The sequence below is a fragment of the Nycticebus coucang genome, chromosome X (genome assembly GCF_027406575.1).
Source record: "Nycticebus coucang isolate mNycCou1 chromosome X, mNycCou1.pri, whole genome shotgun sequence".
Taxonomy (NCBI): domain Eukaryota; kingdom Metazoa; phylum Chordata; class Mammalia; order Primates; family Lorisidae; genus Nycticebus; species Nycticebus coucang.
In genome coordinates, this window is record NC_069804.1 from 111104516 (window position 1) to 111132461 (window position 27946).

The 27946-nt window shown below is 41.0% G+C and overlaps 1 protein-coding gene across 1 annotated transcript; it reads right to left on the reverse strand.

Annotated features, from left to right (window-relative positions):
- Positions 1-538: 538 nt before the first annotated feature.
- NOX1 (NADPH oxidase 1) lies at positions 539-27936 on the reverse strand. The gene is made up of 13 exons (XM_053579858.1): positions 27709-27936; positions 21187-21282; positions 16523-16633; positions 16217-16301; positions 15718-15869; positions 15433-15614; positions 15213-15345; positions 6783-6875; positions 5985-6220; positions 5603-5765; positions 4716-4862; positions 3799-3923; positions 539-806 (listed from the first exon to the last, which is right to left on the reverse strand). Exons 1-13 carry the CDS (start codon positions 27751-27753, stop codon positions 680-682), a joined length of 1695 nt encoding a protein of 564 aa, XP_053435833.1. The 5' UTR covers positions 27754-27936; the 3' UTR covers positions 539-679.
- Positions 27937-27946: the final 10 nt, after the last annotated feature.

Here is a 27946-nt window from a genome sequence, read left to right on the forward strand (position 1 = left end):
AATTTTAATTACAATGAGCATACTGTTTCAAGGTTTTCTTTCCCAAATGGGGAGCCCAGGAGTAACAAAAGATTCATTAAGCAAAGAAGAAAATCCTTCATTTTTTGAAAGCGTAAATTGCTGTTCACACTGGATAAAATCATGTTTAAAGTAATAGTGAAAATGTACATAGTTGGTGTTATATGGGATGGGGTTCTTGATAATTTTCTGTTCATTATTTATGTTTATTATTATGTTTTGTCATTAATTATTCAATAAATTTTTATTTAAAAATTCACCTTACTTAGAATTCTTCTGTGTGAGGGTGGGAGGGAGAGAGTACAAACCAATGTTCAGGAGATGCAAAGACTTGGAATTAACAAAATCATTTGGACTTAAATTGTCATCCATCTGTCAACCACCAAAGCTCTGCCATGACTGCATTGCTGTAGTCATGTCTTATCAAAAAGATTTATAGTCACTTTCCCAAGAAAGGATCCATGGGTTTTGCAATTAATTGTGACTTTAAAGTTCTTAGGTTGGTGAAGCTCAAGTAACATAGTTAAATGCAATCAAAAAAAGATTGCCAGGCAGTCAAGGCTTGATAGGCATATTATTAACCTAAAGCAGCTGACCACACCAAGTTACTGAAGATGCAAAAGAAAGAGAAAATGCAGATTCCTGTCTTTATGCCAATAATTCAGAAATTTTCTTTGTTGAAGTAGAATTGAACCTTCCTAGGATCAAGACTGGAGTATTGGCGACAGCATTTGCACAGGCTTTTTGCCAAAGTCCGAGGACCACATAAGAATACACCCACCACAGATCTGTAGGAGTAGAAAAACATTAAGGGCTAAGAATGCAACAAAGGCTGCTGATGTTAGAATGGAGAAACTGCTCTACTAGGCCTCTGCTACTTTCAGGAACCTGGAATAAGTTCTTTTGTGAATAACTCCCACATTCTTCATGATAGTTTTTTAACCTTTTCTACTCACAAGCCCAAATATGCTCTCACCTCTTACCACTTTAAACACTCAGCCTTACTTAATTTATTGAGAACACAAACATGCAAGAGACAGTGCAGTGGTTAAGTGCCAGACTCTGGAGCCAGTCTGTCTGGGTTCAAATCTCAGCTCTGACATTTAGCCCACCTGTGGGACTTGAGGCAAATTCCTTAACCTCTCTGTTTCAGCTTTCCCACCTGTAAAATGGGGATAAAAATAGTACTGGCTACTTCTTAGGGTTGTTTTAAAGATTAAATGAAACATGAACAATTAGAAAAATGCCTGGCATATAGCAAGTGCAAGTGCATGTATATTAACTGCCATTAATGCCATCCACTATGAGTTTATCCTGCCCTCAAAATTTCTCATACTGAAGAGCCTTTCTTGCCGAGATTAATCTTTCCAACTGTGTTCTGGGTCTCACCCACTACTTGCTTCTCATATCCTCCTCTCCATTCTGTTTTCTTTTATCTAGTTATGGCATAATTTGTATACTATAAAATTTGCCTTACTGAAATGTACAATTAGTGCTTTCCAGTATAGCTACAAAGTTGTGCAACTATCACCAATATCTAATTCCAGAACATATTCATCATCCCCCCCCAAAAACAATGTACATTAGCAGTCACTCCTCATTGCCTCCCAACTACTCCCTAAATAATCACTAATCTGCTTTCTATCTCTGTACATTACGAATGTTTTATATAAGTGGAGTTAAACAATATGTGGCCTTTTGTGTCTGATTTCTTTCATTCAACGATGGTTTCAAAGTTTCTCCATGTTTGTGGCACATATCAGTGCTTCATTCCTTTTTATAGCTAAATAATATTCCATTATGTGAAAACATCAATTTGCTTTATTTTTCTATTGATGGACTTGTGGGTGGGTTATTTTCACTTTTTGGCTATTAGGAGTAATGCTGCTGTGTATATTCATGTACATGTTTTTGTGTAGATGTATGTTTTTATTTATCTTGGATATATACTGAGGAGGAGAATTGCTGGGTCATACGGAAACGCAATATTTAACACTTTAAGGAACTGCCAAAGAGTTTTCTCTAACTGCTGTACCCTTCCACTTCCCCACAAGCAATGTATTAGGATTCCAATTTCTCTACTTCATTATCAATATTTATTATTGTCTGTCTTTTATTGTGACCATCTTAGTTCTCTCCCCTCTTTTGTGTATTTATTTTATTCCTATCTACTGGCCCCTGTTCTGTCTATAAATATGCTTAGATCAAGCCAGGTGTGGTGGCTCATGCCTATAATCCTAGCACTTGGGAGGCCAAGGCAGGTGTATTGCCTGAGTTCACGAGTTCGAGACCAACCTGAGCAAGAGTGAGACCCTGTCTCAAAAAAAAAAAAAAATAGCTGGGTGCTGTGGAGGGTGCCTGTAGTCCCAGCTACCTGGGAGGCTGAAGCAGGAGAATTGCTTAAACCCAAGAGTTTGAGGCTGCTGTGAGCTAAGTTGCCATGGCACTCTACCAAGGGAGACCAAGGGAGACTCGGTCTCAAAATAAAAAAAAAAAAAGTTAAATATGTTTAGATCATCTTTTAGGCTAAACAAGCACTTCCAGACCCTGCCACTCTTCCAACACTGTTGACTATGCTTCTCTAAATATTTCCTCCCTTGGCTTCTGTGGCACCACCTCTCTGCATATTCCTTCTTCTTCCCTGGTTTTATTCTCTCTCCCCACATAACCTGGGAATTCCTTACTACTCAGTATTCTGCCCTTTATCTATCTCTATCTCTCTCTCTCTTTATCTCTGTCTCTCTCTCTCTCTCCTGGCAGTCTCATGCACTCTCACAACTTCAGCTATGTTCAACCCAACACAATAATTAGCATGATCTCTTTTGTTTATATGCTGCTTTACAATTTACAGAGCATTTTTAATATATTGTCTGACTTAATCTTCACAACAACCCTTCAAGTGAGTAGAACAAGTATTTACTAATATAACCCTCATTTTATAGATTTGGAATCTAAAGATCAGAGGATTTTCCAGCTCAAGTTCCCAGCACTTGAAAGTAACAGAGCCAGCCAGCATTGGGACCCAGGATCATCTGAATCTAAGTCACTCAGTGCTCTGGCTACTGCATTGCTGAAGCCTTTACTGATCATCATATGTAGCCATAAATTTTTCTTCCCTCAGGTGGCCACACACCTGTTTCATGGAGTGAATCATTCTGCTTTGAGGTGATTGTATGCATTTCTCATTCAAATGAGTGTTCCTTGAGATTAAGAACCATATCTTATTTTTCTTCAACCTTCAAAGCTTCTAAAATAGTCAGTGCTGAGCTTATAGACGGTAACCAATAGTATTTGTAGAATTTATCATCACCTACCAATTTGTTCACAGAGTTTAGCTTAATCCCATTGGAATGGATGGTTTCATAGCACCAGATTTTCCTGTATCTTTTACCATGTCTCAAAACCCTCTAGAAAGACTGAGCACAGGTAATCAGTGAACTAGATGATAAACTCTGAGAGCTTATTACTTTAAGTAGAAATCATTAAGGTCCCCCAAATGCATTTAAATTGCTCTAGTTCTCTAGTTTGGTAGTATAGCTCAGAACTGAGTCTCCTTGCCTCACTGTTTGAATGGGGGCTAGCTGGGACAGAAAACACCAATTACAAGATCATGACCCTTATTTTTCTAAAACCAGAGATGAAATTTCTTGTTTTCAGATAAAATCTAAGAATTGTGTAGTTTCTACCCCCAGAGACCTTTTCCCAAGAGTGTTCAACATGCTGTATCTTTCCTAAACCCTAACTCTGCAAACTCAGTGCACTACAGGAGAATATACTTACTTGGGGTGGGAGGTAGCTATTGTAGAAAACTCATTGGCCCACATTGGTCTTCCAAAGGAGGTTTTCTGTTTCAGACCTGTCACAATGTCAGTGGCCTTGTCAAAGTTTAATGTTGCATGACCAGCCTAGAGTCAAAAAAAATAAAACCTAGAAAAAGCAAGTCCTGATACCTTCCCTTTCTTTCAGCCACATTTAAACTTGGGTGTGAGACCTGGCATGGTGGTTCATGCCTGTAATCCTAGCACTCTGGGAGGTCAAGGCGGGTGGATTGCTTGAGCTCAGGAGTTCAAGACCAGCCTGAGGCTTGGCACCCATAGAACAGTGGTTACAGTGCCAGCCACATACACCAAGGGTGGTGGGTTTGAACCTGGCCCAGACCTGCTAAACAACAATGACGACAACTGCAACAAAAAAATAACTGGGCGTTGTGGTGGGCACCTGTAGTCCCAGCTTTTTGGGAGGCTGAGACAAGAGGATCGCACAAGCCCCAGAGTTTGAGGTTGCTGTAAGCTGTGATGCCGTGGGACTTTACCAAAGGCAACATAGTAAGACTCTGGCTAAAAAAAAAAAAAAAAAAAAAAAAAACAGCCTGAGCAAGAGCAATACCCCTTCACTACTAAAAATAGAAAAACTAGCTGGGCGTTGTGGCAGGTGCCGGTAGTCCCAGCTACTTGGAAGGCTGAGGCAAGAGGATTGCTCAAGCCTAAGAATTTAAGGTTGCTGTGAGCTATGACACCACACCACTCTACCCAGGTAGACTCTGTCTCAATAAAATGAGTAAATAGATAAACTTGGGTGTGAGAGTAAGGATAGGTAGGAAATCACAATAAATAATTATTTCTAATCGGCATATACTATCCTTTGTCTGACATTCATCTTACATTTAACATGGGAATTGTTGTGTTGTTTAAACTCACAATGTTCCTGTCCCATCCAGTGAGGAAGAGACGGTAGTTTAGAAAGCCTACTTTGCCTAATTCCTCCATCTCTTGTTCCAGAGAAGTCAGTAGGTCATTGAACCAGGAGAAAGCACCAGTCTCCCTGCAGATCCAGTAGAAATAGATCTGGAATTAGCAAGAGAGAACATAGCCTTATTAAGTGCCCTTTACAATGTACACTGTGGTGATATGAATATATACAGATGGTCCCAACTTAAAATGGTTCAACTTATAATTTTTTTGACTTTGTGATGGTGCGAAAGAGATACACTTTCAGGAGAGAGCATTCTTCAAGAGCCCATATGACCATTCTGTTTTTCTCCTTCAGCACGGTATTCTTTAAATTACACGAGATATTTAATTGTATTGTAAAATAGGCTCTGTGTTAGAAGATTCTGCACAACTACAGGCTAATGCAAGTGTTCTGAGCACATGTAAGGTAGGCTAGACTAAGCTATGGTGTTCAGTAGTATTAAATGCATTTTTGACTTATGTTTTCAACATACATGTATACACACTCATGCATAGATACTCTGTTGATCAAGTCTAATGGTGACCTGACAAATCACCTTTACAGAGCAACAAACCTTAGGTAGAATAAATGTTCAGAGTTCTGACACTTTCCATATGGAAAAAGCCCTCCAAAATCATTTTTGGGTTAAGGTGATTTTAAAGTACAAATTGAATAGAATACCCCATTTTTATGATGAATCTATAGAAGTGGATGCCTAGCAAAAAGAAGTAATCATACACTCTCATAATTCCAGAAAGAGATAACTCCCTTACTAATTATAAAGGGCTTAGCCCACAAGGGCAATAGATTTGTCAGGCCCACGTCAAATGAGATGTTGTATACAGGAGTGTACCTTTTGTGTTTTGAGGTTGTGGTCTGCACGCTGGAATTTATACCAGATAGATTTCAAGATGGAAGCAAAGGGAGTGACACCAATTCCTGCTCCAACAAGCATAGCCACTTCATACTGGAAAACATCCTCACTGACTGTGCCAAAGGGACCATCCACCTCAATCCTGGAAGAAGACAGAAGACAATAAGCAAACAAAGGCTCATCTTCACCCCTAACAGCAAATATCCTCCCAGAAACATAGCTGTTCCCATAGCTGACTTCTACCTGTTTTCTTTTTTAATCCTATTCTATTACACCAGACCTCAGGTTCAACAAGGAATTTCTTTCTCTTTTCTACCAGTCTGCATCCTGGTCTGGGTCTCCGCTGGTCTCTAGGACCTACCTGGGAAATGATGAATACTGTTGTTCAAAAGCCCTTATGAGATTTTCTGTCCAGTCCCCAGCTGCTCGGATATGAATGGAGAAGAAATCTTCCTCTGGAGCAGAGGTCAGAGTAAAGGGATGCCACTCCAGGAGAGAGATTGAAGGGCAATTAACAAAGATATACTGCCCCACTTCCATGCTGAAGCCATGCTTGTTCATCTGTAATTCTAAAACTTTGGAGGGGTGCATGACAACCTGTCAATGAAGCACATAGACCAAAGGAGGCAAACTCAGATGGCCATGGGCAGACAGATAAGAGTAGATGAGTAAAGCTGGATGGCTGGGGAGTTGGAGACCTGGGAACACAAGTCCTTTCTAAAGGGGGCAACAACTACTTGCTCTAGGCAATGTTTGTTCTGTGGGACCATGACTCTTGTTATCAGGTTTCCTGATTTTTCAAGAGAAGCAAGAAATGCCTTTTTTTTTTTTTAACATGAAAGCCTCCAATCCCAATTTTTAAATGTTGGCAACTAATCCAACTTTTAAATAAACATTGTGTGGGCCAAACAAAATACATCCATGAGCTAGATCTGGCCCAGATCATCTATTTGCAGCCTATGACATAGACCCATTTTGATGATTTCTGCCAAGCCCCTTCCCCAGTTCTGTTCAGCACTAAAGGAAATGAAATATGTCACCACACCACCACCACCGAGTTTCTTTTTATTACCTTCAGGGTGACAACTTGATAATTTAGTTTTATAATCAGGTAGAAGAGAACTCTTATCACAGCAAGAGGAAAGGGCATATTCTTTACCTTGGTAATCACAACCTTCTGCTGGGAGCGATAAAACCGGAGGATCCTTTCAAAGATATAAAGAATGACGGGTGCAAGGATCCACTTCCAAGACTGCACAGAGACAGAGTAAAGAATAAGATTACACATTATTCTCTTATTCAGGACTTATTTGTGTGGCTGTTCATTCCTGTATGTAATAAATATTTACTGAGTTCTCTGAGATGTAACCCATTTTTAAATCACTAGTTTCACCAAATCTTGAGGACAGAAATGGAAAGGAATAAATTGCAATGGTTTTGATTACTGATCTGTTACTCATAACCATTTACTGAAAATGTACAAGTCTGACCAAGAAGCAAAAGAAAAGCATAGAAACAGAATCCAGGTCAGGCGCGGTGGCTCACACCTATAATCCTAGCACTTTGGGAGGCCGAGATGGGTAGATTGCCTGAGCTCAGGAGTTTGAGACCAGCCTGAGCAAGAGCAAAACTCCATCTCTAAAAATAGCCAGATATTGTGGTGGGTGCCTGTAGTCCTAGCTACTCGGGAGGCTAAGGCAAGAGGATCGCTTGAGCCCAAGAGTTTGAGGTTGCTGTGAACTATGATGCCATGGCACTCTACCCAGGGTGACAAAGTAAGACTCTGTCTCAAAAAAAATGAACAAATAAAATACAAACAGAATCCATAGTAAATATTTATATTCTTAAATTATGTATAAAATTTAATTTTAAGAATCTAAGACTTCCAGGACAACACATCCAATCTGAAAAACCAATAGAAAAAACAGATGTGAAATAGAAGCAGATGATTAAAAACATAACAAGGGCGGCGCCTGTGGCTCAGTGGGTAGGGTGCTGGCCCCATATACTGAGGGTGGCAGGTTCAAACCCAGCCCCAGCCAAACTGCAACAACAACAACAAAAATAGCCAGGCATTGTGGCAGGCACCGATAGTCCCAGCTACTCGGGAGGCTGAGGCAAGAGAATCGCCTAAGCCCAAGAGCTGGAGGTTGCTGTGAGCTAGGATGCCATAGCACTCTACTGAGGGTGACAAAGTGAGACTCTGTCTCTAAAAATAAATAAAATAAAATAAAATAAAACACAAAAAAGGAAAAGTGCACGGCTGATGCTATTGTTAATAACAATGTATAAAACTTGGTATTTACTCATCACCTCTTTTCTCAACTGCTAAAAACACTCAATGTAGTAATAATTTTTTTTATCGTGTCTACATTGTTTTTTTTTTGTTTACTTATTTAATTATTTATTTATTTTTTGTAGAGACAGAGTCTCACTTTATGGCCCTCGGTAGAGTGCTGTGGCGTCACACAGCTCACAGCAACCTCCAACTCCTGGGCTTAAGCGATTCTCTTGCCTCAGCCTCCCGAGCAGCTGGGACTACAGGCGCCCGCCACAACACCCGGCTATTTTTTTGTTGCAGTTTGGCCGGGGCTGGGTTTGAACCCATCACCCTCGGTATATGGGGCCGGCGCCCTGCTGACTGAGCCACAGGCGCCGCCCCATTGTTTTTTTTTTTTTTTAAAGCATCCTTTCTATCCTGGAGATCTTCTCAAGGTAGCAGGTTGCTTCTTTTTCTTTTTTTTTTTTTTGTAGAGACAGAGTCTCACTGTACCGCCCTCGGGTAGAGTGCCGTGGCGTCACACGGCTCACAGCAACCTCTAACTCTTGGGCTTACGCGATTCTCTTGCCTCAGCCTCCAGAGCAGCTGGGACTACAGGCGCCCGCCACAACGCCCGGCTATTTTCTTTGTTGCAGTTTGGCCGGGGGCTGGGTTTGAACCCGCCAGCCTCAGCATATGGGGCCGGCGCCCTACTCACTGAGCCATAGGCGCCGCCCAGCAGGTTGCTTCTATATACATAAGAGCTATTAAAAATGTATTTCCTGGCTCGGCACCTGTAGCTCAGCAGCTAGGGCACCAGCCACATACACCATAGCTGGCGGTTCAAATCCAGCCTGGGCCTGCCAAACAACAATGACAACTACAACCCCTCCCAAAAGAAAAAAAAAATAGCCGGGCATTGTGGCCGGCGCCTGTAGTCCCAGCTACTTGGGAGGCTGAGGCAAGAGAATCGCTTAAGCTCAAGAGTTTGAGGTTGCTGTGAGCTGTGACGCCATAGTACTCCACCAAGAGCAACCAAGTGAGACTCTGTCTCAAAACAAAAAAATGTACTTCCTGGCAATACTAAATCATGTCCTTTATTGCACAATTGCTCAAGCATGATACGTTGAAACTATGTGGAATGAGGTTTCTTATGCTGCTGCAGGCAAATAGCTTCCTTGGATATCTCTCCAGAGGGAAGGAGCAGAGATGGGGTGAGTGATATTTTTTCTTATTTGGAAAAAAATCTCCGGCTGAATTTAGAATACATGAGAAAACATATTTAAGAACTGGGTAATAATAATGTAGAAAAAGCATTGGCCTAAGAAGTAGTCAGAGTAGGCAGGATGTGGTGATTCACACCTGTAATCCCAGCGCTCTGGGAAGCCAAGGCAGCTAGATTGCTTGAGCTCAGGAGTTCAAGACCAGCCTGAGGCAGAGCAAGACACCGTCTCTACTAAAAATGGAAAAACTAGGCTCAGCACCCGTAGCTCAGTGAGTAGGGCACCAGCTACATACACTGAGGCTTGTGGGTTCAAGCCTGGCCTGGGCCTGCTAAACAACAATGACAATCCCAACCAAAAAATATCCAGGCGTTGTGGCAGGTGCCTGTAGTCCTAGCTACTTGGGAGGCTGAGGCAAAAGAATCGCTTAAGCCCAAGAGTTTGAGGTTGCTGTGAGCTGTGACACCACAGCACTCTACTGAGGGCAACATAGTGAGACTCTGTCTCAAAAAAAAAAAAGGAAAATCTAGCCGAATGTGGTGGTGCATGCTTGTAGTCCCAGCTACTCAGGAGGCTGAGGCAAGAGGATTGTTCAAGCCCAAGATGTTGTTGTCAGCTATGGTGATGCCATGGCACTCTACCCAGGGCAACAGAGTGAGACTCTGTCTCAAAAAAAAAAAAAAGTTGTTAGAGTAATAAATATTAACCAAGAAGATGGCATTTTAGTCTCTCAAGCTAGAAAACAGTTGTAAGTAATAATGCACAGCATTCACTGCGATTCAGGGAAATAGGTATGTTTGCATGTGCACCTCATAAAATGCAAATTGGTAGCATCTTCCCAGACAGCAATTTGGCAGTACATCCCAACAGCCTCAAAAGCAATCCTTCTCTTTGACCCCAGAATTTCACTTCTAGAGAATGGAAATAAAGAAATAATTAAGGTGTGCACAAAGAACATGAGTAAAGTAACCGCCACAAAATTTATAAAGAAAAAATGACAAAAGTAGTACAGCGTACAGCTGTTTTAAAACAAATATTCCAGGCTTCGCACCTGTAGCTCAGCAGCTAGGGCACCAGCCACATACACCGGAGCTGGTGGGTTCAAATCCAGTCCAGGCCTGCCAAACAGCAATGACAACTACAACAAAAAAATAGCCAGGCGTTGTGGTGGGTGCCTATAGTCCCAGCTACTTGGGAGGCTGAGACAAGAGAATCACTGAGGCCATGGCACTCTACTGAGGGCAACATAGTGAGACTCTGTTTCAAAAACAAATTCCAGAAGAATATTTGATAACAGAGAAAAGCATGCATGATATTGATCAAGCAGAAAAAAATGATCACCGCTAGGTGGTTGAACTCTACAAAAATTTTATTTACTTCTACATATTTGTTTGTATTTTCCAAACTTCCTACAATAAATGTATATTATTTTTCTTATTTTTAAATGAGGAGAAAGTAGTTTTTAAATGTTTATGAATTAAAGTACCACATTCAGGTGGCAAAACTGAAGTTCTTTCTCTTAGGTCATCATGTAAACTATCAAAGCAACTCCTGAGTTTTAAGGATACCAAATTGCTTCAGTATAATTTATCTTAGATAATAGATGAGGAAAAGAAACTTAGCAAGTAAGCTTAGCTAATAAGCCTTAGATAGCTACTTGTCTTTAAGATCCTCTTGTCTATTAGTCACATAATACAGCAGGTCCCTGGTTATAATCTTATAATTTCCTTTGACTCTAAGAATAAAGTGCCCTGTTAACATATGCCACATATATCCTTTCAAAATTACTTTTTCAATAGGTAACACATGTACATGGTACAGAAGCCAAAAATATAAAAGGATATACGGTAAAAAAGTAAATTCCCTTCCACCCTATCTCCCCAGAGGCAATCAATATTATTATTTTGTGAATTCTTTTGGAGAACATGCATTTAAGTGATTTTTTTTTTTTTTCTGAGACAGAGTCTTGCTACATCGCCCTGGGTAGAGTGCCATGGCGTCACAGCTCACAGCAACCTCAAACTCTTGGGCTTAAGCAACTCTCTTGCCTCAGCCTCCCGAGTAGCTGGGACTACAGGCGCCCTCCACAATGCCTGGCTATTTTTTGGTTGCAGTTGTCATTGTTGTTTAACAGGCCCGAGCCAGGCTCAAACCCTCCACCTTCGATGTATGTGTCCAGCGCCCTACTCACAGATCTATGGACACCGAGCCTTGATGCAAATGATAGCAGACTGTACATACTGGCCTGCCTTTTACATTTAACATCTTGGAGACTGGTCCCTGAAAGTACCTATTGAGCTGTCTCCTTTTTACTGGCTGAATGAATGAGAGTCCCATAATTTAACTAGTTCCCTACTACTGATGGGCACTTGTTTTCAATCTTTTGTTCTATCAAGCAATGCTGAAGTAGATAATCTAACACCTATAATTTCGCATTACAGTAGAACCTCCATAGTTGACTACCTTCCTACATTGACCACCTCCTTAAGTTAATCTAATTTCCATAGCCTGGACATGCACCACATGTACATATTAGTACAGTAGGCATAGTTGCTTATGTTGACCACCTCTGTATGTTGACCGGTTTGTTACAGTCCCTTGGGTGGTCAGCTTACAGAGGTTTTGCTGTATACACAAGTGTATTTGTAAAATAAACTCCTGGAAGTAGACTTTTAAAGTTTGATGGATACTGCCAAATCACCCTCTATAAGCAATTATATAGGTTTATACTCTCAGTGACAACACATAACAGCATTTCTCCATACTCTTTCCAAAAAAAATATTATTAATTTTTTTTTTTGCAGTTTTTGGTTAAGACTGGGTTTGAACCCGCCACCTCCAGCATATGGGGCTGGTGCCCTACTCCTTTGAGCTACAGGTGCCACCCCATTACTAAATTGTTTGGTCTTTGCTAATCTGTTAGGTTAACAGATTCTTGTAGCTTTATGTGGCATTTTTTATTATGAACAACATTAAGCATCATTTCATATATTTAAGATATATTTCAGGCTCAGTGCCTGTACCTCAGTGGCTAGGGCACCAGTCACATACACTGGAGCTGGCGGGTTCGAACCCAGCCTGGGCCTGCCAAAGAACAGTGATAATCTCACCAAAAAAAACAGCCAGGCATTGTAGTAGGCACCTGTGGTCCCAGCTACTCGGGAGGCTGAGGCAAGAGAATCACTTAAGCCCAAGAGTTTGAGGTTGCTGTGAGCTGTGACGCCATGGTACTCTACCGAGGGTGACACAGTAAGACTCTGTCTCAAAATAAATAAATAAATAAATAAGATACATTTCAATTTCTGGGCTCATTTGGTTTATATCTTTTACATTTCTTTTTATCAGGTTTTGAGGTTTTTTTATTGAGTTCTAGAAGTTGTTTATATATTAAGAAATTAGTTGACAGCCTGTGAATTGTAAATACTTTTCCTACTTAGCAATTTGTCATCTGTCTTTAAAAATGATGGAGTTTTTTTAGCCATGCAAAAGAATTACCGTTTATTTTCTGGCTGCAAGGTTGTTTATCATATGTAGAAATGTCTTCACCCACTCCAGTATTTAAAAAATTCTCATGTGGCTTTGGGGTGCTTTTATATTTCTTGTAACATTTAAATCCTTGTTTCATGCATCCTTGGTCCATATTTTAGTGTAAGGTATGGAATGCAGATACAGTTTCTTTTTCCATCGATAACTATCTCGTTGTCCTAAAAAAGAAATACTAATCTATCCTTTATCCACTGAATTAAAATACTAACTTTAGAAGACTTTTTTTCTTTTGAGACAGAGTCTCACTTTGTCAGCTTCTATAAAGTACTGTGTCATCATAGCTCAGAGCAACCTCAAACTCCAGGGCTCAATCTATTCTCTTGACTCAGACTCCCATGTAGCTGTGACTATAGGTGCCCACTACAACCCCCAGCTATTTTGTTAGAGACGGAATTTTACTCTTGCTCAGGCTGGTCTCGACCTCCTGAGCTTAAGTGATCTATCCACCTTGGCCTCCTAGAGTGCTAGGATTCCAGGTGTGAGCCACCATGCTTGGCCCTGAAGACTTTTTGTTTTAGATATTTTTCCCTTTGCAGATGACACCTAAGCTCTTAATCCTGGATCTGATTTAAAGACTTTAATCATTCTCAGAGCATTTTGAGGCAATATAAGTCAACCTTCTCCTTCTATTTACTGCTCAAAATAACTTATTTTATGAGTAAACAAAAGTAAACCATAATATCCATGATAATGACCCTGGGGCAATTACTCTTGAGTTCCCTAGACCCTAGTTTTCATAATTACTCATGATCTAACAACAATTTTCAAGCATGTTTCTATAACACCAAAGAAATTTCACATTAAGAAGGCTTTATTTCAGGCAGGGCATGGTGGCTCATGCCTATAATCCTAGCACTCTGGGAGGCCGAGGCCGGTGGATTGCCTGAGCTCACAGGTTCGAGACCAGCCTGAGCCAGAGCAAGACCTCGTCTCTAAAAATAGCCGGGCATTGTAGCAGGCACCTGTAGTCCCAGCTACTTGGGAGGCTGAGGCAAGAGAATTGCTTAAGCCCAAGAGTTTGAGGTTGCTGTGAGCTATGATGCCATGGCACTCTACCAAAGGCAACAAAGTGAGACTCCAAGGGCAACAAAGTGAGACTCTGTCTCCAAAAAAAAAAAAAAAAAGTAAAAATGAAGGCTTTATTTCCCCCCAAAATTTGACTGAGACATCACAGATAAGCTTTGGAATAGTATAGTGGTCACATGTATAATCTTTGGAATATGAAAGGCCTGGACTTGAATTAAAGCCCCACTATTTGCTTACAGTGAGAGCTTAACACTTTACTTAATCTCTTGGAATCAAAAGAGACAAAAGAAGTACCTATTTCATAGATTATTGTTATATAAAAATAAGATAATCCACATTACACAGCAAGGCTGGCATATGGTAAAAACTATTAATAATGTGGGCTATCATTATTACCTTTGCAGAGGATCCCACAACATGCAACAACCATTAGTTCTTCCTCTTCAAGATACCCTGCTAATTGCCTGTCACCAGTAATATTGGAAGTTTCTTAAAGGTAGGAAGGAACCCTATGAATATCCTTCACAGGACCCAGCACAGGGCTAAGCTAGTAATAATGATAATAATAATAATAACAATAAGAGTAAAAGCATTTTTTTTTTAAGACAGAGCTTCAAGCTATTGCCCTGGGTAGAGTGCTATGGCATTACAGCTCACAGCAACCTCCAACTCCTGGGCTTAAGTGATTCTCTTTCCTTAGCCTCCCGAGTAGCTGGGATTACAGGCACCCACCACAACACCCAGCTATTTTTTTTTTTTTTTTGGTTGTAGTTGTCATTGTTTGGCAGGCCCAGGCCGGATTCGAACCCACCAGCTCTGGTGTATGTGGCTGGCACCTTAACTGCTTGAGCCACAGGCACCAAGCCAGAGTAACAGCTTCTAGTAAGAGTCTGTCTTGGGGCAGCACCTGTGGCTCAATGGGTAGGGCACTGGCCCCATACACCAAGGGTGGTGGGTTCAAACCTGGCCCCAGCCAAAACTGCAACAAAAAAATAGCTGGGCGTTGTGGCAGGTGCCTGTAGTCCCAGCTACTCAGGAGGCTGAGGCAAGAGAATCGCCTAAGCTCAGAAGTTGGAGGTTGCTGTGAGCTGTGACACCATAGCACTCTACCAAGGGCGATAAAGTAAGATTCTGTCTCTTACCAAAAAAGAAAAAGTCTGTCTTGGCTGGGTGTAGTAGCTCACACCTATAATCCTAGGACTCTGGGAGGCCAAAGCAGGAGGATCACTTGAGCTCAGGAGTTTGAGACCAGCCTGAGCAAGAGTGTGACCCCCCCAGTGAGATCTGCAAATGCACAGAGATACAGCTTCCTATATCTACTAAAATAGAAATATTAGTCATGCGTGGTGGGTGATGCCTGTAATCTCAGCTACTTGGGAGACTGAAGCAGGAGAATCACTTGAGCCTAGGAGTTTGAGGCTGCTGTGAGCTAGGTTGATACCATGGCACTCCAGACTCAGCAAAAGTGTAAAACTCTATGTCCCCCCCCCAAAAAAAAAAAAAAACAGTCTGTTCTTGTCCATTGGCTTCTTACCTCAGGGGGATTCCCTTCAAATTGGGGATGCCTACAGTGGGAGTCATGATCATCCCACTTCTCAAAAGACTCTGCACACTTGAGAGGATGATTGTCATTCATGCTCTCCTCAGTTTGACCCCGGACAATTCCACTGAAACAGAAAAGCAGGACAGTTAGGGGCAAAGATTTATACAAGGCCAGGGGCTGGGGCACAAGAATGAGGCTTTAAGGGCCTTACCCAATGCCATGAATCCCTAAGCCAAGGATATAGAAGATAAACAAATGGTGAGTATACCAGAAAACTTCAAAATAACTCCTCCGTATAAACTTGGTAGCTGAAGTTACCATGAGGGTCAAGGCTATTGTCATGATCACACCAGTGAGTCCAGCAATGCTAGTGAATGTCACATACTCCACTGTCTGTGCAAGGAGAAATGTCAGTCTGACACAATGTCCACCAAGGATACCGTGCCCTTCCTGCTCATGACCAGATCTTAGATACTTTAACACTGTGTCAACTCACCATGTTTGGGGACTGGAAGGGATTTAACCAAGAGCCCCCCTCTTTTTCATGATGAGCTAGGCTGGAAAGAACAGAGGCAAGGGATCCATCTGTGGCCTGCCGGCTTCTGCTGTAGCGGTGAAAGTTAAATAGATGTGCTATGATGTGAATAGCTACATGGGAAGATGGAAAAGAACATAAGAGGCACCTCAAGAACATCATAGCAGGCATGTCCCACTAGGCTAAGAGACTCCTATATATAGTGCCTAGCAGAGTGCTAGAGTCCACAGAAGGTGCCCAATAAACCCTTGATTGCAAAAAGATCCATGATCTTTTTCATACTTACTCTGTTCCCAAAGGAATAGAATGTAAGCTTCATGAAAATCGTCCTAGAACAGTGCCTGACAAATAAATGTCAGGGGCTTGATAAATACTTTTTGAATGTGCATGTGGATGTGGATGAATGTATCTAGGCTCTGAATGCCCTGAAGTCTGCAGTTTCCTGGTTTGCCTGAGTTACCTGTGTGCAGGCAGATCATATATGCCACCAGCTTGTGGAAGGTGAGGTTGTGATCCAATTGCTTTCTCAGTGTGCGGCTGCAAAACTACAAACGTAAAGTGATCATAGTCAGGTGTCCTCAGCCAGCCTTGCTAACCCATAACCAAGATATCTTGCACATAGCACACCAATACCCACCCACCCTTACCCGACCCTTAGCTATCAAAGGAGACCTCTGGCTTTATTCTTAGGATCTTGGTGTTGGGCTTTCCTACTGAGGAATCTTTCTTTAATGTGGAAGTTGACCCAGGAGTGGTTGGGACTCACTGAGCAGCTGCCCCTCAGGAAAGACAGCAGATTTCGACACACAGGAAGCAGGATCAGCATGCTGTTGAAATTCAAGCAGAGAGCAGAGGCTCGGGCGCAGGCCAATGACAACTAGAGCAGAGGAGAAAAGAGACTATCAGCTGCTTGATCTCACCATCTATCAAGGTGAGCATCAACCCAGTCCTCTTGTCAGAGATCTGCAAATGCACAGAGATACAGCTTCCTCCGGTGTCTCTGTTTAAAAGACAGAAAATGTGCTGGATTTCACATTGAACTGAGCAATTCCCATGACGGTGGTTTGGAAATGTGTGAATACACATTCATTAATATGAAAGAGAACAAGACTTAATGACTGTGTTAGTCAACACATTCTATGGATGTAATATTTTGTTTAATATACTTATGATTTTCTTGTCATTTTTAAAAGTCTTGAGGATTATAGTTGTATTTGCATTTTAAATAAAGCTCATATTTAGAAGTACAATTACAGATGGTAACTATTTTATTATTTTCTATATTTTCTAATATTGCAATTATAAGCATGCAATAGTGGTATAATAAAAGCAAAGATTTTAACCACTTATATTTAAGATGGTTTAAAAATGTATTAAGTTTAGACAAGATTAGCAAATCCCTTAAGAGTAAAAATTTTTAGTAGAGATTTAAGAAGGGAGAACTTCTGAGAGCAGAATCAAGCTGATTTTCTTGGGTGGCCAGGCAGCATAAATCAAGAACAACCTAATCCACCATTAGAAGCTTCTAGAAAAGGAGATAAGGAGTCAGTGCTTCAAAGAAGTATTTAGCTTAGAAACAGGCCTGACTGGACAGAATATGCTCAACTCTAAGGCAGCTAAGTCCAACTTCTCTCGTCAACAATGTATAACTGGTCTCTGAGCCTACTTCATAAACTTAGGACTGCAAGCTATGAAATATGACAATGTCACAGTAGTAGGGCAGGTGGCAACAGCAGCCAGGTAATTTTTACTGCACTTCAGCTGACTGGTTAAACTTACATGTGTGCCCGTCAAAGACTTGCTAAAAGGAAGAGTATGGGTTAACAATTTCTTGTCCTTTTTCTGATAATCTTTAAGACACGAAACCTATTTTTCCTTACAACCTAAACCCAGGACAATGTGCCATCAGTTTAATAAGCAGGGTCAAGATCTACCTAGTGTTTATAAGGGCCTACGATGTCAGCAATACAGTAAACAAGAGCTGCCCTACTGTTTTCCATTTCTGGCTCTTCCGCATGACCTGTGTTTTCTCCCTCTGCTGAGTCACACTCCAACTGTTTTTGGTAGAGACAGCCTGTTCCATTTCTGCGTAAATTTCCTCAGCTCAGAGATCCTATATTTCCACATTGGTTCCCACCACTTACTTATTTGAGTCACAGAGATTTCTTAAAGCTAAAATTGGCAAGTGAATTGAAAATACAGGACTATAATTTCACAGCTCCATATTCTGTGGTGACTATCTGTAGGAGATAAATTCTTTTTAGAGAAAATCTTTTTTCCCCCATAGCAGTACATTGAAATATGCCAATGTATGTTCATTTCTCCGTATCAACACTCACTGATGTCATAATTGCATTGTTGCTGACATTAATGCCTCATTTACTATGAATTTAAACTTCTTCCTCTGCCACTTATTTACCTTGTTTCATAGTGAATTAAATTGCTCTCTGTATTTTCTCAAAGTGATCATGAATTTAAAAAATAACCCAGCTCAGCGCCTGTGACTCAAGGGCTAAGGCGCCGGCCACATACACCTGAGCTGGCGGGTTCAAATCCAGCCTGGGGCCTGCCAAACAACAATGACGGCTGCAACCAAAAAACAGCTGGGCATTGTGGCAGGCGCCTGTAGTCCCTGCTACTTGGGAGGCTGAGGCAAGAGAATCGCTTAAGCCCAGGAGTTGGAGGTTGCTGTGAGCTATGATGCCACAGCACTCTACCCAAGGTGACAGCTTGAGGCTCTGTCTCAAAAAAAAAAAAGAAAGAAAGAACCCACAGAATGATTAAACAAATCATGGTCCCTAATGCAATTAACTGTTATTCTCTTAAAAGGCTGAAAGCTATATGCAGTGATGTAGTAGTGGTAAATGTTTTAATGGCCAGCTTTTGGGGAGGAAAGGGGATTCCTGATTTCCATCATTTGCCAATTTTGATGATGCAAATACTTCCACCGTGGCAGATTTCAAGATAGCAACTTGATGTCATTGTTTTTTGTTTAGTTTTTTTTTTTTTTTTTTTTCTTGGAGGCAGAGTCTCAACCTCTCACCCTGGGTAGAGTGCTGTGGCGTCACAGCTCACAGCAACCTCAAACTCTTGGGCTTAAGCGATTCTCTTGCCTCAGCCTCCCAAGTAGCTGGGACTACAGTCATCCGCCACAATGCCCAGCTATTTTTCTGTTGCAGTTGTCATTGTTGTTTAGCTGGCCAGGGCTGGGTTTGAACTGCTCAGCCTCCGCATACATGGCTGGCACCACATACATATGTAACCACCGTGCTACCAGCACCGAGCCGCAACTTGATGTCATTGAACACTACTAAATGCAAAGTCAGGAAGAGGCATACACAACTGACTACTGTAAACTGGAATGAGCTAGTTCCAGCACACCACTGGTAATGTATTCACACGGAGAGATCTAAAATACATTAAGTGTAAAAAGACATTTCCAGTCAATATCTACCATGTGATCCCTTTTTTGGTGAAAACAAAAAACTATGTGTCCTGTTATATGTGTTTAGCAAAACTCATAGAACTATACACCAAAAAAAGAGCAAATTTTATGAAAACCTGTGTGTCAGATGCATTTGTGAGCATATGTCAATATGTTTATATATACACACCCCAAACTATTAAAAGTGGTTATCTCAAAGTGGGATGGGAGGGGGATATTCATATTTTACTTATACACTTCTGTATGGTTTGATCTCATTGAAAGCAGCATTATTGATAATTTTTTTCAATAAGGCTTTAAAAACAAAAATGTCCATAGGACATCAGCATGACTTATTTTCCTGCTGGTGACATTTTGGTCATGAAGTAATCAAGCTCTTAATAACTAGTCACATTCATTGCATCATTCTCTTAATAAAAAGCTATTTTAGAAAGAAATTAACACTCCATTTGGAATTATAGTTTCTAAAGAAGGATCAAGGATGAACATTTAAAATGGAAAACAGCAGGGTGAAATAAGCCATGAACAGAACATTCAAATTAGTCATGATCTCAACATGGGGGCTTTGATTATGGAGAGAAAAAAAGATTTTCTAAAAGGACAAGTTGTCTTTAAACATGTACATTGGGCAAAGGACATGATCTTTGTGGAAAGCTACTGAAAAAAGGCCCCGTTTGGCAGTGCCTGTGGCTCAGTGAGTAGGGCACCAGCCCCATATACCGAGAGTGGCGGGTTCAAATCCTGCCCTGGCCAAATTGCAACAAAAAAATAGCCGGGCATTGTGGCCGGTGCTTGTAGTCCCAGCTACTCAGGAGGCTGAGGCAAGAGAATAATCGCCTAAGCCCAAGAGCTGGGGGTTGCTGTGAGCTGTGATGCCACAGCACTCTACTGAGGGCAACAAAGTGAGAATCTGTCTCTAAAAATAAAAAAGAAAAGAAAAGAAAAAAGGCCCTGTCAAGATGAAAGAGGTTTAACCAAATCCCCTACCCGTTACTGCATAATAGACTAGAGATAACAGTCAAATTTTTTCTTCTAATCAGGTAGTGCCCAGGTTCACTAGCCTATCAGAGAACCATCCTCACCTTACATCTTCTTCCTGGTCACCTCCACCCCTACCTCACCCTCTACCTACCCACACCCTCTCTCTTCTATTTCTGATCTGCCACTTCCCCAGCCTTCTCCATTCTGTGACCATCACTTGACCCTACCTTTCTGTAGGCCTTGAGTTTGGTAACACTTTCTACACTCAGTCCCCACTAAATATCCCTCCTGTTTGATAGAGAGTTATAGAGCTATGTTTCTGTGACATTGGTCCACAGCAATGGTTTTCTATTTTTTCTTCATTTTTCTGTCTTTCTTTTTTTTTTTTATTTTTTTATTTTTTTGCAGTTTTTGGCCGGGGCTGGGCTTGACCCCGCCACCTCTAGCTTATGGGGCCGGTGCCCTACTCTTTTGAGCCACAGGTGCCACCATCTGTCTTTCTTTTTAAAATCAGATTCTTTTCTTAAAATCATAAGCAGGAGCTCATAAGAAAGATACAGGCTGCTGTGGTTGAAATGGAGACAGGGCAGGAGCATTGCCCAGTTAGCCTTCCCCTCACATCTTGCAGGAGCACCTGTGTTCCTGGAAACCAATTTGAAAACCATTGCCTACCAGTTTTCTTTATTGTGTGTTTTCCTTATTGGGTCTCAGGATTGTGCCCAACATAGATAGGGTTGTCATTTTAGTAAAGAAAAATATAGAATTCTAAGTTAAATTTGAACTTAAGATTTTAAAAAAATGAATATTTTTAGTATACCTATATTCCATGCAATATTTGAAGTGTACTTAGATGAAAAAAATGACTTGTTTACTTGAAAAAAATCCTGTCCCTTTTTCTAGCCACCCTAGCCCTAGAAGAAATCAGGGCATTGGATTACAAAGGAGCTGGGATTAGAGATTAGAAAAAAAATACAGGTTTTCCACATCATAACTGTAATACTCACTCCAAGGATTTCTCTTGTGTAGTAGTACTTGTCAGCCTTCTCATATTTCAGGAAGGCATCCACAAACAGGAAAGCATTCAGCCCCAACCAAACAGCCTGCAGGAAGAAAAAACAAGCAAGGAATAAAGTAGAATTTGAGTATGGAAAGTAGTAGACAAGGAATAATAGGAAATAGTTGCCACCATTTGGGCTATTTTGTGTTTATTTGTTTTCATTTTAACATTTTTTCCCCCCAGAGACAGAGCCTCATGCCATCAGGTAGAGTGCCGTGGCAACACAGCTCACAGCAACCTCCAACTCCTGGGCTCAAGCGATTCTCTTGCCTCTGCCTCCCAAGTAGCTGTGACTACAGGTGCCCGCCACAATGCCCAGCTATTTTTTGGTTGCAGCCATCATTGTTGTTTGGTGGGCCCAGGCTGGATTCAAACCCACCAGCTCAGGTGTATGTGGCTGGCGCCTCAGCCGCTTGAGCCACAGGCGCCGAACCTATTTGTTTTCCTTTTAAACAGAGTACAATCCTGCCAGTATTTAACTTGCTTTCAGAGTGAATTAGTACTTGGAGATGTGCATTCGACACTAATGAGCAAGGTCAGCAAACTAAGGCCCATGGGCCACATCTGGCTTACTACCTGTTTTGTATGGCCTAGAAGCCTAAAAATCTTTTTTACATTTTTTTTGTATTCACATTTTTTAATTGTTGAGAAAAATCAAAAGAAGAATATTTCATGACATGAAAATTATATGAAATTCAAATTTCAGCAGCCATGAAGTTGTATTAGAACTTAGCCACGCCTACTCATTTCTGCATTGTTTGTGGCTGTTTTCATGATACAATGACAGAGTTGAGCAGTTGGGACATAGTTGAAAAGCCTAAAATATGTACTATCTAGCTTTTTACAGATATATTTGTCAATTCCTGGACTACAACATTCAGACTATTGTACCTATAAGTGAATAAATAAATTTCTGAAGAAACAAAGAATAAATTTAGCAGCTATCATAATACCTATCTGAAAAGGACTAAACCATTCCAGATGAGCCTGCCTCTTTAATTTAATTTAATTATACCATGACACGGTTTCTTGTTTTTAACTTGTGAATCTTTTTCCAAACTAACTTATTGTTGTTTTTGACTTGTTTGAGCTTCTAAGACTATTTTTGGCTCTCTCAAGCTGTGTCTCTGTATTGGCTAAGGGAGAAATTTAGAACCCACTGCTCATATGCTTTGGAGACTGCCCAACTGGGCTCTGACCCATTTTTTGGAGGTACCAGTTTATAATTCAACAGGTCTCTAGGGCATTGAGATGCCTCTAGGACAGGGTTTTTCAATCTTCATTATCTCACAACATACTTCAACCTATAGTTAAACTTCTACAGCACACCTAAATTATGTTGGTCAAAAAAAAAAAGAGTATAAGAAAGAATATACCTACTATGCTTTTGAATTTCTTTTGAAAATAATTTAATTAATCATCTTTAAAAATTTTTGTGACACATCTAAATTCTCTCATGGCACACCAGTACGCTGTGGCACATTGATTGAAAATCACTGCTCTAGGAGGTATTCTTTGCCCTGGGATAGGTCAGAACTGTCTCAACCCACAGGTAAAAGGCTTTTAGCCTAAGACATGGCCCATTCAGATTCCCTAGATCTGGACCATTCACATACCTCCAGTAGCATAGCGTAGTTGAAAGCACATGCAGTGAGAATAAGATGGAGTCTGTCAGGCTAGGGTAGACATGACACAGCTGGGCTGGTCAGTTTAGGTCGTGCCTGGCCTTCACCCCCTGTCTCCCATTCTTATTGTTTTCTAAATTTAGCTTCCACCCTAAAAAATGCCTATCTTGAGTAGTTTAGGTGGATTTATTTAGGAGATTAACTCTTGAACTGGAATGTTGTAATAGGTCACTGAGGTATGCTGATTATTTGGAATAGAGGTTGGTGTTGTCTTTGCTTTGAATTTTTATGTATAAAACTGTAATTTCGGAAATGGAAGAACAAAACAGTCTTGGAGAAGCTACTCTCAACTGTTCTCCAGAATTCTGGCCTTCTAACAAATAAAGTTTGGTGGACCTATCCCCATCTCTGCATATTGGCTGACACTGACAGGGGGCAGTGGGATTCTCTTTATCTGCTAACATAGTATTTAAAGTCTGATATTAGAGTCAAACTCCTTGGGCTCAAGTTCTAGTGCCACCACTTACTAGCTCTGTAATCTTAGACATGTGATTTAACATCTCTGAACCTCAATTCCCTCCCTTCTAAATGATAATAAAAGTATCTACCTCATAGCAATGTTATAAGGCTTACATGAGATAATACATGTAAAGTGATTAATGTAATGTTTAGTGCATAGTCAGAAAATATATGCTGGCTATAGAGTTGCATTATTACCAAACTGGCTTTACCAGTTTATTCCTGCCTCCTTTGCTCAGATATCTTTCCAGAGTTGGGTATCTTCCAGAGAAGTGTTTTTGACTTCAATGAAAAAAGAAGAGTTGAAAGCCACAGATACCTCAAGAATTTCAAGGACAGAAAAGAGAACCTTATTTGGAGAGAACAGAAATGTTTCTGGATCACAGAGGTGTCAGGATGGTTGGTCTATAGTAAAGTAACAGAAAAATTATTAGCTAATAGTTTTTCAGTAAGGACTAAAAAATCTATCTGGCTGCCTGCTTTCTTTCTCTTGCTAGCGCGCGCACACACACAGATTTTTGTTTTCATAAACCATTGAGGAGCCTCTGCAGATCAAAATGAAATGTAACTTATTATATTTAAATTTATCAGCTCCTTTGTCTTTTATCATTTGTTCCTGTAAGCTTAAAGTAGTTCCTGCATGTCCAGGACAATGGGATATGTCTTCAACCTTGCCAAGGAAACAGGGTGGGCCAGTTTTCACAATACCCTGTAGATTTGGCTGCAATTACCTTTTTGCCCCCTCAAATTCAGCTACCCACCAGACCTCAGGGCAGGCATTCTTTCTTTTTTCTTACTTTCTTTGGAATGCCAGGCCATCTCCCTGCTCTTTTCTTCCTGCTCTCTTCCCTCTCTCTTTCCCCCTCTCTTCCGTCTCTCACTCCCTCTCTTCTCTCCTTCTAAAATATAAAATAAAGTCTAAACATTTATACCCTAATCTTGGCCTAGAGAATTTCTTTTCTTGTTCCACACACAGGACCTACTGAGCTTTCCACCCTAACAAGAGCGACACTGGGCAAAGAACTCTGCATCAGTCCATCATGAATTGGGGACAAAGTAAATGACGAAATATGGTGACATCTAGGAGAAAAGAATTCCATTCCTCATCTTGGCTGTCATTGCCTCCACTATGAATGTGTTACCAGACGAAGAGGGTCCTGCGACCTGTCACTTTGAGCCAATATGCGGAGACGGGGATAGGTCCACCAAACTTTATTTGTCAGAAGACCAGGATTCTGGAGAACAGTGAGTGTAGCTTCTTCAAGACTGTTTCGTTCTTCCATTTCCAAAATTACAGTCTTATACATAAAAATTCAAAGCAAAGACAACACCAACCTCTATTCCAAATAATCAGCATACCTCAGTGACCTATTATAACATTCCAGTTCAAGAATTAATCTCCTAAATCGATCCACCTAAACTACTCAAGATCTTAGGGTGGGAGCTAAATTTAGAAAACAATAAGAATGGGAGACAGGGAGTGAAGGTCAGGCAGGACCTAAACTGACCAGCCCAGCTGTGTCATGTCTGCCCTAGCCTGACAGACTCCATCTTATTCTTCCTACGTGTGCTTTCAAATGGAAAAGAAGGTGAAGTACAAGACCTGGGGGGAAGGAGGCATGAAAAATATTTTTTGAGTAATTTATTTTTATTAAAAAAATAGTACACAGGAGTATATGTCAGAGGTAGTGAGAAGTATGAGCTTGCCTGCAAGATTGGTGGGGAATGGAAATTCAAAGTTAGAGAGTAACATGTGAGTCATCACCAATGGTGATGAACTCAACCAGCAAAAAATAAGACAGAGCTTAAAAAAAAAAAAACAAAACTGCAGGTTGGGTGGCATCTTTGGCTCAAAGGGGTAGGGCGCTGGCCCCATATGCCAGAGGTGGCGGGTTCAAACCCAGTCTTGGCCAAAAACTGCAAAAAAAAAAAAAAAAAAACACTGCAGGTAAATGGAGAATTTAGAGTTAGAAACACATTTATATTTGTATCTAATCTAGTCACGTCATTAATCCCCTTCTTCCTCCCAGTTCTTTCCTCATACCCCCTACACACACACACACACACACACACACACACAGGGCCTGAAGTCTAGACGAGATAAGATTTTGATCAAAGTCACTCAGTTAATACCAGAACTAAAAGAGCTTGTCATGTTTCCTGTCTCCTAAACTAGTGCTCTTTCCATTATAGTGCAAACTAAATACAGAGCATCAAATAAATCTTGGGATAACCTGACAAAATAAGCACTTGGCCTTTTGTTAAATGCAAAACAAACAATCTTCCAGGGAAACTCCATACATTTTTTTTTCACTTGGAGCACCTGGGCAGTCCTAGGGGACCCAGGAGGAAAACCAAGACAAAGGAGAAAAGGCTCCAGAAAGACTGATGAATGAAATTGTAGGAAAGCAAGAAAGGACAATGGTAGCCCCAGGGCTCAGATTCAGAAATGGAAGAGTATAACTGGGTGCACCTGTAGTCCCAGCTACCCCAGAAGGCTGAGGCAGGAGGGATCACTTGAGCTCAGGAGCTTGAGGCTGTGGTGAGCTATGGGAATGCCACAGCACTCTAGCCCAGGTGACAGAGTGAGATCTTGTCTCAAGGAGAAAAAATGAAAGTAGGGGGAAAAGTGTACATGTGTGTTGGGAAGAAGGGATTTTGCATATATAGGCTGGTAAAGGGGTTCTGGCCTGAACACAAGGAAGCTGGATTTAAGTAATGACTTTCCAGTCAATTTATTGTGTGACATGTGGCTCTTATTTCCCTTTGGAAAATCATTAAGTAGGTTTATATCTTTACTGTTCAATGCCATAGCCACTACCCACAACCCTCACATGGCTACTAGGCCCTCAAAATATGGCTAATCCTCATTGAGATATACTGTGGGTGCAAAAATACCCATCAGATTTCAAAGACTTAGTAAAAATAAAAGAATATAAATTATCTTATTATTATTTTCAATATTGGGCAGCACCTGTGGCTCAGTGGGCAGAGCACCAGCCCCTTATACTGAGGGTGGCGGGTTCAAACTTGGCCCCGGCCAAATTGCAACAGAAAAATAGCCAGGCGTTGTGGTGGGTGTTTGTAGTCCCAGCTACTCAAGCGGCTGAGGCAAGAGAATCGCCTAAGCCCAGGAGTCGGAGGTTGCTGTGAGCTGTGTGACGCCATGGCACTCTGTTGTCGGCAATAAAGTGAAACCCTGTTTCTACGAAAAAAAAAAATTCAATATTGATTATAAGGCTGAAAGGATGATTTTTTAATATATTGGGTTTAATAAATTATACTGTTGGCCTGGCATGGTAGCTCACACTGGTAATCCCAGCACTTTGGGAAGCTGAGCCAGGAGGATTGCTTCAGGCCAGGAGTTCAAGACCAGCCTGAGCAGCATAGCAAGACCCCACCTCTATAAAATATTAAAAAAAAATAGCTGGCCATGGTGGCACATGCCTGTAGTCCCAGCTACTAAGGAGGCAGAGTAAGAGGATCACTTGAGCCCAGGAGTTAAGAGGTTGTAGTGAGCTATGATGACACCACTTTAGCCTGGAAAACAAAATGAGACATTGTCTCAAAAAAATGATATTGTTAAAAATCAATTTTACCTGTTTCATTTTACCTTTTCAGTATTAGAAAATTTAGAAATTGGCTCAGCACCTGTAGCACAGTGCTTACAGCGCCAGCCCTTGTCAGCACATCAAGGGTGGCGGGGTCAAACCCGGCCCGGGCCAACTAAACAACTGCAACAACAACAACAACAACAACAAAATAGCCGGGCATTGTGGCAGGTGCCTGTAGTCCCAGCTACTTGGGAGGCTGAGGCAAGAGAATCTTGTAAGCCTAAGAGTTTGAGGTTGCTATGAGCTGTGATGTCACAGCACTCTACCGAGGTGACATAGTGAAACTCTGTCTCAAAAAAAAAATAAAAATTAGAAATTATATTACGTGGCTCACTCTATATTTCTAGTGGGTAGTGCTGTTCCAAATGATCTCTACAATCACTTACATCTCAAATATTTAATAATTTTATGAAATATTGATGGGAGGATAGAGAGAACCTAATGCCCCATGGTGGTAGTTAGAAGTGAGATGGGAGAAAACAAAATATAAAAACAGACTGAAATTCCAAACACTGCTGATTTGCCAACGTGAACAATGCATATTATTTGTCTCTATCCTCTCATCTGGCCTAGAGTCAGATTAGCAGGCTTTGATAAGCCCAATAATTGTCATGGAATCTTTCTATTTAAAATAATTTTACAAATCTTAACAAACATGATGTCTCCTTACTGTTAACTTTCCTAATTAATAAGAAGTCAAATATCACTTACCAGAAATAAAGCTGAGAACCAGTGATTAATCACCCAGTTTCCCATGGTCAGGAGGGGGTTTGGAGCCTCTCTAGGCAATGGGACAGATTCAGCAATCTGGATCCTGTAGAGAATTGAACCTTCAGGAGTCAGACTTCTCTGTCCAGCTTAGAATCTGTGAGTCTGTAAGATAGGAAAAATGCACATTTATGTACAAAGTTCCCAGGAATGAATAAATCTATTCTTCCTGCCTCCTCTA